This window comes from Anthonomus grandis, chromosome 8 (assembly GCF_022605725.1).
Source record: "Anthonomus grandis grandis chromosome 8, icAntGran1.3, whole genome shotgun sequence".
Taxonomy (NCBI): Eukaryota; Metazoa; Arthropoda; class Insecta; order Coleoptera; family Curculionidae; genus Anthonomus; species Anthonomus grandis.
In genome coordinates this window covers 5,167,201-5,178,497 of record NC_065553.1, presented here as the reverse complement: position 1 = coordinate 5,178,497, position 11,297 = coordinate 5,167,201, and the positions used below count along the sequence as shown (strand labels likewise).

The window sequence follows — 11,297 nt, the reverse complement described above, 5'->3', positions numbered from 1 at the left end:
TTATATTTTTATATTGCTTGTGATATGCAGTGCCTATAATAGGATTTGATTTATATAGTTATTTACTAATTTTCAAAATATGGAATGTCATATAAACAAATATTTTTTTTTAAATACATTAAAAAAAAACATATTTTTGCCAATAAAACTTAATTTGATAAAAATCTTTACTGATTTCCTAACTATTACCAAATTTATACGAGCACCTTAAAATGGTTTAATGGAAATCGGTTTAATATAATTCGCATTTATATAAACACCCGTAAACCGCTTTGGCGATCGTAAACCGGTTTAGCTTAAATCGATTTAAATAAGTGGATGATCCGTTTTTAAACCGCTTTAAACTACCGTGTAAACACCAGCTGTCATCACTCAACCGATTTAACTCCCAGAGCTATCAACAAATCTGCTTAAATGCTTAAAAAAATAAATAAACAGATCTGGTTTACTTTTTTTGAAATATTAAAATTTTTTAGAAAAAAGGTTTTAATTGCTGCAAAGCGTTTTTTTTTCCTTCAAAAATTTACAAATGTTGCATGAGGTCGCCAATATTCTCAATACAGTTTCTATAATCTTATATAATTTCAACAGATCATTCAAAATAATCACAGGATGTTCTGCAGTTTATACTTCTTTGAATTCTTTCCCTTAAAGACTTCCTGCCCTTAAATCCTTGAAATTTTCAAGTCTTTCTTTACAAACTTAATTTTTTAGATATCCCCATAGAAAATTGTTTAATGGAGTTAGATCAGGGCTATTTGATGGCTGTTAATCTAACCATAACTTCCAATCTTGATCCCATATACTAATGGTATATTATTTAAAAAAAATTTGATCTATAACAAACCTAATATAATGGGTCCAATTATTCGGTCTCTAAGGATACCACATCACCATACATTTAATGATGATATCCTGAAGTGGCTTTTTATTTCGATATAAGTGTAAGGATTTCCTGGTGATATCTTGTTAAATATATATTTATCTCAGTTTTTCATATCTAAAATATTACTGCAATAAACTAGTGTTCTTAATTTATGATTATCTGTTAATTTTTGTACTGGCAGCATTTTGTAAGGATGATATCCATATTTATGTAGCACTCCTTGAATCTTTTCTCTAGAACATTCAAATTATCTACTAGCATCTACGGTTGATAAATTAGATTTTTCTTAAAAAAGCAAAGCATAAATTATAGACGTGATAAGATTCTTAAATATATATCTACTTTTTCTCTTGGAAAGATAATAAAATTTGTAGTTCTTCATCCGTGTTAGCTAAAACGGTGCGTTTTTTTCTCTGTAGATTTTTGCGGTTTCTCATACTCCTTTCAGTGTAATAAAAGGTGGACCTATCAATAATTCTCATTTCGAGATAAATGTGGTGAACCTTTTCTTCTTCCATATAACCCATATTAAAAATATTAACAGTGATAGCCTAGCAAATAACTTTATTTACTTTATTATTGACGATTAACGTCATAGTAACGAGGATTTAATTAAAACAATACTTTTTTTTCTAAAATGTAAATATTTGGAGCTAAAAAAGCTAAACCAAACGTTAACATATCGCATAATTTTGGAATCAGAAGAAAAAGGTCTTTCATTTAATACACAAATATACAAGGTGTTCATTTAAAAAATACAAATTTTGTATTTTTTATTATAACTTTGCAATACCTCTTGTATAAAATTTTAGCACATTTTCTGGCGATTTAAGGTAAACTCTACAACTTTTATATTTAAAATTTTATTCCATTCGGTATAATAACGAACGACGAGCTAGGCGCTGTCTAAATATAAAGAACAGCCCTGTACGTCATCAAGTGAAGATAAATTAAAAATGTTAAAAAAAATTATAATCAAATCAATCAACTCTATTTTTCTTAAATGAAATATATCGTAGAAACTTGATATCGTTGAAAATGGCACTTCTTGACGTTCAGCTCCATAATAGTTGGATCACACCATTGAACCAAGTGGTCCAAATCCGACTGTTCACACAACAAATGATTGCGTTATCAGTCGCAACCCTCATATACAACTTCAGATCATCTGCAAATATAAGAAGATTTGTATGAAGAAAACAATATAAGCCAACCAAGGTTATGGAGAAGATAATGAATGCTCAGATAAGGAAGTATCTTGATTTCCACAAAATCTTACCAGAATATCAGTCAGGGTTTAGATCGGGGTTTGGCTGTACAACAGCACTTCTGAAAATTACAGATGATATAATTGAAGCCACTGATCGTGGAAAATCTACTGCACTAGTGCTATTAGACTATAGCAAGGCATTTGATCGAATTAATCACAAACTGCTTTATGCGATTTTGAGCTATGTGGGGTTTGACAATAATGCACTTTCTCTTATTAAAAATTATTTAACAAACCGTGTGCGGGGTACCACAAGGCTCTATCCTGGGGCCAATTTTGTTTTGCATTTATACTTGTAACCTTACTAGTTGCCTAAAACATTGCAAAGCTCATTTGTATGCAGATGATACACAACTATATTTTCCATTTTTTCCTGAGCAAAAACAAAGTGCTACCAGCAAAATTAATAACGATCTGGAACGATTGATTAGTATTTCTATTAAACACAATTTATTAATAAATGCATCAAAATCAAACTTTTAAATTTTTGATAAGGATCGGAGAGCACTTAAAGGAGATCTAATTTTAATGGTTTCTGCGGAACAACATCCGCATTCTGATTGTTCTCGTAATTTGGAGCTTTATATTGACACCAACCTTCGATACAAACAGCATAAAAGTAAATGTATTCAATTAGGCTATGCAAATTTAAAAAGGTTGTTTCCATCTAGGCACTTACTTTCAATATCACAAAAAAAAACTTATGTGATGCACTAGTGCTGAGTCATTTTAATTTTGCTGACGTAGTGTATGGGCCATGCTTGGATCAAACAGATAAAGACAGAATACAACGGGTTCAAAAATCTTGTTTACGATTTATATACGGTATTGGTCGCCGCGAACAAACTGCGTGCAACTAAATGGCTCTCTATGGAATTTCGAAGGAAGTTAGATGCTGCAAGTTTATTTTATTCGGTAATTCATTCTAATTGTCCGTCGTATCTGAGAAACAAAATTCAATTCCGAACGGATGTTCATTCCTTAAATTTAAGGCATAGAGGATTAATCTCTCCGCCGCTGCACACAACATCTTTTTACGAACAATCTTTTTCATTTAACATATATATCGTATATAACCAAATTCCTCACTTCCGCGTCATCCTTCACCCAGTCAACACGTGGTCGTTCTATTCCTCTCCTATGCTTCGGACTCCTTTCCTAAACCCTTTCCTACCCCTTGCCGTTGGATATAACGTGCCTTTAAGAGGTAAATTTAGTGAAAGTATCAAGCCCACTTCCGCGTCATCCTGCACCCAGTCAACACGTGGTCGTTCTTTCCTTTCCTATCCTTAGGAACCCTTCCTAGACCCTTTCCTGCCCTTGCCCTTTGCCAGTGGTAGCTGAACCTATTCATGCCGGTAGCCAGGCCGGATGATGTCGGATGCATCGTAGGAGAGGCGTCACCGTGCATTTCAGTATTAAAAATTGTGAAAGTATCGATTCGGGGAACAGGGTACATACCCGACAGTTTTCCCGAATCTCCAAATCGTGTTGGCAGATTGCCTCGAAGCAGAAGCCATTAAAACCACAAACCAACCAACCATAACCAAATTCCTGAAAGATTCAAAAAATTATCATTAGGCGGATTTAAGTTTTTTTATAAGAAATTTTCACGAGAATAGATTGAGAATAGATGAATGATTTCCTGTTAAATTTTTATCGCATCCATTTGGCACTGAGCGTTATTGTATTGTTATTTAGTTATTTATTATGCTAGTAATGTCAATATACATATGGGTATAGCGTGTGTGTGGAATAGTATAGGATTGTGTTATGAGTAATATAGATAATATCGTATTATTTTGTAAATGTGTATATTTATGGATAATTTAAACTTATTATTTTGTTTTTTTCTTTTTGAGTTTGGAATTTACTTTACACAGGGGTTAAATCTGTATCTTTTTAAAATTGTTTTTTAATCTCATTTTTGTCATTTTTACAAATAGATATAATTAAAGATGTTAAATAAATCCGTTAAATAGTATCATGTAAACAGTGGCAAATAAAAGACTTATTATTATTATATATATCTTCAACTTGTTAATTAAGACTACATGGTTAACTCGATCAAATGCTTTCAAGAAGTCTGAATAAAGAGTGTGTACGTGGCAACCTTCTTCCTTGTATGATTTTAGCAGAAATCAGTAAAGGTAAGTAAGTTCAGTTGAACGTTACAGAAGAAATCCAAAGTGTTGGTCCATAAAACAGCCACTTAGACTGGTTGACAGAAAATCACAGACTCTCAAACACTTTAGCGATACAACTTTAAATGCTTATGGGTCTCTAATTGGTTACTTGCGACCTGTCCCCTGACTTAAAGTGGGTGTAATGAAATCTGATTTCCAAAACTTTGGAAAAAATCCACTATTAAAAGAGACATATATAAAAAGCACATCATTGTTTCATAAGAATAGAAGGAACGCCATCAGGACCAGGTCCCTTATTTATATAATATATAATAAATATCGTAGTATTTACAGGAAACTTATTAAGAGAGCTAAAAATATATACTATAACAGTAGACTCTCTAGAGCTAAAAAGAAGCAAAAACAATTTCATAGACGGTATCTTGATTAACTAAGACAAAACTTAATATTTGATAGGAAGATATTTCCTATCTTCTGCGAGGAATATTTTTTTTTCATTCTTCAGTATATTAACTACTATTTATTACCAGTTTTAGCCTCGATAGTTCTGGCATGTAAATGTTATTGTGCTCTATATTTCACCTATGGCACTTGTCATTATAATATTTGTCATTTAGTTATATATTTTAATTGTGTCCACAAATACCATTATAATAATTTAAATATTTTCTTAATTATATTGTAGGTCCTCCCCTCGAAATGGTTATAGCCTGTGGCCCCTTCACTTTAAACAGTAACCTCAACTTCGAACCGTTACACGACCTACTTAAATACGTCAAAGAAACGAATCCTCACGTTTTACTGCTCATTGGACCGTTTTCCGACAAAACTCACCCTGGCATTTTACAAGGAGAACTCAGGCAGTCTGTCGATAGCTTATTCATTGATCTAGTCGATACGGTAGGTACATTTCCAAATAAAGTTCATGATGCTGATTAATTTTTAAACAGATCTCTAAAGAAATAACCGAGACTCAAATTATAATAGTCTCCTCGCAAAAGGATCCTCATCACTTTCCAGTGTATCCGACGCCCCCTTACGACGTGGGGCAACAATATCCGAACATTACCTTTATGCCTGATCCATGTATGGTTAATATTAACGGTTTAGTCCTGGGAGCCACATCTGTAGATGTCCTTTTTGATATGGGTTGTTCTGAACTCTATGTGTGAGTCTATTACAGGCAAAATAATGATTCAATTGTTTAAAGGTTTTACTTTTAGGAATAAAACAAACTCAGCTGATCTTCGTATGCCTCGTTTGGCGAGTCATATTTTAAAACAACAGTCGTTTTATCCTTTGGATCCACCAGGCAAAGGCGTTTATAAGGACTACAGTCTTATGGAGAGATATGGGCTTTTGTCGGACAAACCCCATGTGCTAGTGTTGCCTTCTGCGCTAAGACATTTTGTTAAAGTAAGAATTTTTATAGACACAATTATTTGGAATTTATTAGTAACTGTGGATATTTTTAGGATGTGGATGAATGTTTGATAATAAACCCGGAAAGGTTGGTAAAAGGTAATGGGGGCGGTACTTTCGCAAGGTTGGAAATAACCCCAGGAAATAGTCGGAGCGTTTGTGAGAGGAGCGCTTGTCAAATTTTAAAGATTTAAGTCGTTTTCTTATGTATTATTAATTTATTTTTTAGATTCATATTTTGTTTCCTATTATTGTATATGCATAAAATGTATATTGCTAATATAAAAACATCTACGTTAATTTGCACTGTTTGATTTTGTAATTCTGATTTAACCATTCATATATAGAAGTAAAGTGTGTGAACAGAATAAAATGCATATTGAAAGAAGAGTACAAATCCAACAAATTTTTAATTGAATCTAAAGAATTCCTGATTGGGCATGCATTTTATTTGGTTCAGGAATTTTTGGATTTTTCAAGCAACACACTGGAGAATAAAATCTCCACTTTGTTGTTTTTGTATTGCAAATTTTAATGTAAGTATTTTGTTCATACTTTGCTATGACTAGTCATATAATGTTCTTTTAATAAATTTGCTTTTTTTTAACCGTCTTTTATAATACTGCTGTAGAGGTAGTGTTTAACTACACGTTACAGTCTATAACTTATAGTATAACAGTCTGCATCTTTTTGTGGTTTTCATTAAACTCGGACATAATCTAGAAAAGTTAGTAGGGAAAGTCTTTTCTCCACAAATAAAATGCTAATCCAAATTTCAGGAGTGATGCATTTCGGCAACTGTTTTTACCATCATCAGGCTCCAAAATATATTACAAACATTTGAAAAACATTTACGAATATTTTTTGTGACAGATGATTTAAAAAAATACAAATTAAAATTGTAAAAAACTTACAGAAATATACTTAACACATTCACAAAATATAAACAATAACAAATAATTCTCGAATGGTACATTGCACGACATCTAGTAAACAATTAGAATTAAAATAAATTGAGCAATCTCAGATTAGATTTCTGCTTTGGTGCTAGTACTGAGTAGAAATCTGCTAATATTAGATTGCTTAATTTGTTGTAATTTTAATTATTTACTAGATGTGCAATGTCGTTTTCTTTAAGTAATTTTGAGTCGCTGTATAAGTTTAGTGTTATAATAGGATAAAAACTACAATACTATTACAAATATTATTTTATTTAATAAAAAACAATACTTATGAAAAAAACAGTATTATAGTTTTTGTCATAGAGAAAGATGCATTTCAATTCGGACCTTTCGCTTTTTTTAACTCGTTTTTTGAATGATTCTATAGAAATTTTTTGTTATTTCTTGTTACTATAGGTATGTTAATTATTTTTAGTAAATTTAAAATTTATCATACCTACTCTTTGCTTTACTTCGAAATTCTGACAAGAGAGGACAGGCAATAAATAATTACTAAACTAATGACTTATTTAATGTAGTCTTTAGGATACAAACAGATACATACATACTTTAAATATTGTATTTTTATTTTCCATGTGATTAAATAGTATATTTATTTTGACATAAAATCATACAGTTGGGTTTTATTTTTTGCATATCGTCGGCTAAGTGCGTTAACCTGCTAACTCCATTTTTAGGCCAAATACTGATTTTTATACATTTTAAAGCGTAATTCCGTTTTACACCTATACGAAAAAAGGCTACATCAACTTTTTACTCTAAACCCGAGTAATCGGCCAAACCAAAAACTGCTTCCTTAATGTTTAATTTTTTCGCCGTTGAAAATCTGCTATCCCCGCTGTCATGCGTTAAACTACACAATAAATATACCTGTTGCCACTCGCACACGTGCCTCCGTTGTTTATACGAATTTTATAGAAAAATAATAGTAGTTCCAAATAATATTAATAATAATAATAAATAATAATAGTAATTCCAAAGCATTGACTGGCCAAAGGTAAGTACCATTTATGTTATAATATAGTTTATTTGTTATTATAATTAATATAACTTATAAAAATAGCCTATTACGAATATTATGGAGTTAGCAGTTTTTCCAATCTTATAATCTTTTCATAATATTTATTTTTCTTGATCATAACAGGTTTTCTGTAAGTAAATCCTTAAGGGCATTATTATTTGGATTATAATTACATTTTTAAAGTTATAACTATAGTTCTCCGGTTTAGATGATATTCCCTAAATATAAATTTAATAGTCAGTTAGTTCATACAGGGTGATTCCAGTTAAAAAAAAATCATCAACTTTGGAATGACTCTGAAGTTTAAAAAAACTATAAATTCTTAAAAAGAATTAAAATATTTTTTTTTTTGTTATTGTTTTTATTGTTTTTGAATACCAATACTGTGTACCCACTATTGAGTTGCATAAATGTTCGGGAGTTTTGTTTTTATTACAGATGGATCGTTGTTCCGATCGCAGTAGGCTAATAGTACAACTGGCTCAAAATATCTTTACGGAACTCAATGATGATGTTGCCTTAGAAGATAATTTAGTTAACGCTGTCGATGTCGACAGTGTTTTATCTGCTGGTGAAGAGAATATGGATATTCCGCTGAATCATGTTTTGAATTTGGAAACATCTGTCACTGCCAGTTATACTACAGTACTGTACCTGATGTGGAAATAAATATAATGGATTGTTCATTCATACGATAACTCGACTCTTACATCACATCAAATAGACTGTCCTTTTGCTATAGAAAATGACGATATCACACTACTTTCTTTGATCGACGAACCAGATTCTTGGCTTAAGTCGGAAGTAAATTATACAGAAAAGAAACAAGACACTCTAGAATTAGGTACACCAAATTCCGAATCCTTGACCCAAGATACAGAAAAGAACCGAGATACTCGAGAATCAAGTACAACAGATTTCGTATCCCTAGCCGAAGATAATACGAAAAAGAACCATGATATTATAGAAGCAGGTATAACAGATTCCGAATCCTTGGCCGAAGATCAATTAGATCCTGACTATTCAATATCGGATTCTGATCAGAGTAACCATCCTCTGGTTCCATACTCTGACCATTCTGACTCGGATGAGGCGTTTAATTATCCAGAAAAAAGCAAAAAACGAAAAAAAAGATTCCAGGTTGATAAATCTGAATGGCTTGTTGAAAAAAATAAACTTTTACGGGAGAGAGGTAAACCATATTTAGGAAGAAAAAAGAGTAATAATCGGTGGAAATATGATGAATCCAAGCAGCCACGAAAAATGAAAGAAAAGTGCAGGTGGCCAGTAACTTCAAAAGGCATACTTAGATGTGCATCAATAGAAGAAGTTGACAGAAAAACAATTTTTAATTACTTTTGGCAGTTGGCGTGGGGAGAAAAAAAGATATACGTTGACAGTTTAGTTAAATCTATTCTTCCAAAGAGACAAAGACAAAGAAATATTCCCGACGAATCTAGAAGAGGACAAACATTGGAATATCATTTAAAAATAAATGATGAATTGGTACGAGTATGCCGATTAATGTTCCTAAATACACTGGGTATTGGAAGATGGTCAGTGTTAAATTGGAAGAATATATCAACCACAGTGAGAACAGTGAGAAAAGAGCTAAGCCTTTTCAAGATGCCAAAGAAAAACTGTTGAGTTTTTAGATTCCATGCCTTCACTTGAGTCACATTACTGCAGATCTCAAACAGAAAAGAAGTACCTCCTTCCAGAATGGCATTCGAAAAAGGCATTATACGACTTTTATGTAAATGACTGGTGCAAAAATCGAAGTTTAAAGCCACTATCGATAACCATTTTTAATAACGGGTTAAATACACGAAACATCGCATTTTTCTCACCAAAGACAGGACAAAACTGCAAGTTCATAATTTATGTTTCTACAATATAATAAATAAGAATGGTTATTGCTACTTGTGGAACGAAACTAAAGGAGGTGTAAACTCTGAAGAATTTGCAACTATTTGGTGTAATTTCCTTGAAATTAAAGTAATGCCCCTTGTAAACAAAAGCAATGATAAAAATATAATAATATACACAGATGGATGTACTTACCAAAATCGGAACGCTTTACTAAGTAATGCACTTTTGAACTTTGCTCAACAATTCAATGTTACAATTACACAAAAATATTTAGAAGTAGGGCATACTCAAATGGAGGCAGACTCTACTATAGAACGACGCTTAAAAAAAATTAATATCAATGTACCCGCTGAGTATATTACAAGTTTGTAGAAATGCTCGTAAAATTCCTACCCCTTACGAAGTAAATTACCTTAACTTCACTTTTTTTTTTAAAATTTGATAAAATTGACTTCTTCAAAAGTATCCGTCCAGGAAAAAATAAAGGTGATGCAAAGGTAACGCAGATTAGAGCATTGCAATATATCCCAGATGGAGATATATTTTATAAATTAAGTTTTGAAGATACATGGCAAATATTATCCTAAAGAAAATCTTCAAATGTAAGTTCCTGTCCATTTGATAGTCTAAATCAACTTCATACTGAGAGACGTAAAATTTCAAAAAGGAAATTTAATCACCTACAATTCCTAAAAGCAACCCTGCCTGTCGACTACCATGAGTTTTATGACAATATTCCCCATGATTAGTTTGTTTTGTGTTTTAATTTTAGTGATTTAGAATGTTCAAAATAGGAATTTTTTTTAGATCTGATTTTCTGTTCATATTTTCCTTATTACCAAAGAATGTTTTTTTTTTGTATTTTTGTTAATAAAAAAATAATGATGGTTTTTATTCAAACGTTATGAAAACCTGTTAACTCCTGATTTTGAAATAGTAAAACTGAAAAAAAAACCTGCTATCTCCTTTAAACCCCAATAAATTAATAAAAAAAAAGTTTTCGTATAATTTATTTATAAGAAATATTCACTTACAATACAATACGTTTTTTGGAAACAAAAAATAAACAACTATGTTGTAAATTGTAAAATTAGAATGTTTTTTTAACTTCCTGTAAAATGGTAGAAAACGGTGTTAGCAGTTTAACACACTTAGCCGACGATATCATTTATTCGTGTTTGTCTGAGGAAATTTTTTGGAGTAAAAAAAGTGTAAAACTGTTAATTGGTAGAAAGGTCTTATAACTCCTTTCATTCCAAAAGTTAAATTTACAGGTTATATTCCATACTTTTAGGATACTAAATTAACTTGCACAGTTAGCCACTATTCTAGTTGGTTAAAATAAATTTGTATAAAAGAAATTTTGTTTTTTTTTTCCTAATTCTCGTTATATTTTTTTAATAAAAATAAAAAAAGGAAATGTATTGGAAAGAAAAGGTATTGAAAACAATCTGTTTTAATCGAGTACACGTAGGATGTGATATTTATAGTAGTTTTCTCAAGTTGGGCCCGAATTCGAATTTACGCGTTTATGTAATTAAATTCAAATTTGGCGCCGGATCTTTCTTTCAAATCTGATTGGTTAAACGGATTGCCGATAGAGTTAAGAGTTAAGATTTAAATGTCAACATTAGTTCGAATCATGGAACCTTCAGTAGAGGGCCAGAGAATTTCTTCCCGTTAACAATAACAAGGCCACTCGCATTTCTCTGTATTT

General features: G+C 31.4%; 1 protein-coding gene across 1 annotated transcript in view; it reads left to right on the top strand.

Annotated features, from left to right (window-relative positions):
* Positions 1 to 6,025, top strand: part of LOC126739340 (DNA polymerase alpha subunit B) — a 40,137-nt gene extending 34,112 nt beyond the window's left edge. The window contains exons 7-10 of the mRNA XM_050444983.1: positions 4,989 to 5,203; positions 5,254 to 5,471; positions 5,527 to 5,719; positions 5,779 to 6,025. Of these exons, the coding sequence (XP_050300940.1) occupies positions 4,989 to 5,203; positions 5,254 to 5,471; positions 5,527 to 5,719; positions 5,779 to 5,919 (767 nt within the window). The 3' untranslated portion in view covers positions 5,920 to 6,025. The remainder of the gene's footprint in view (positions 1 to 4,988; positions 5,204 to 5,253; positions 5,472 to 5,526; positions 5,720 to 5,778) is intronic.
* Positions 6,026 to 11,297: the final 5,272 nt, after the last annotated feature.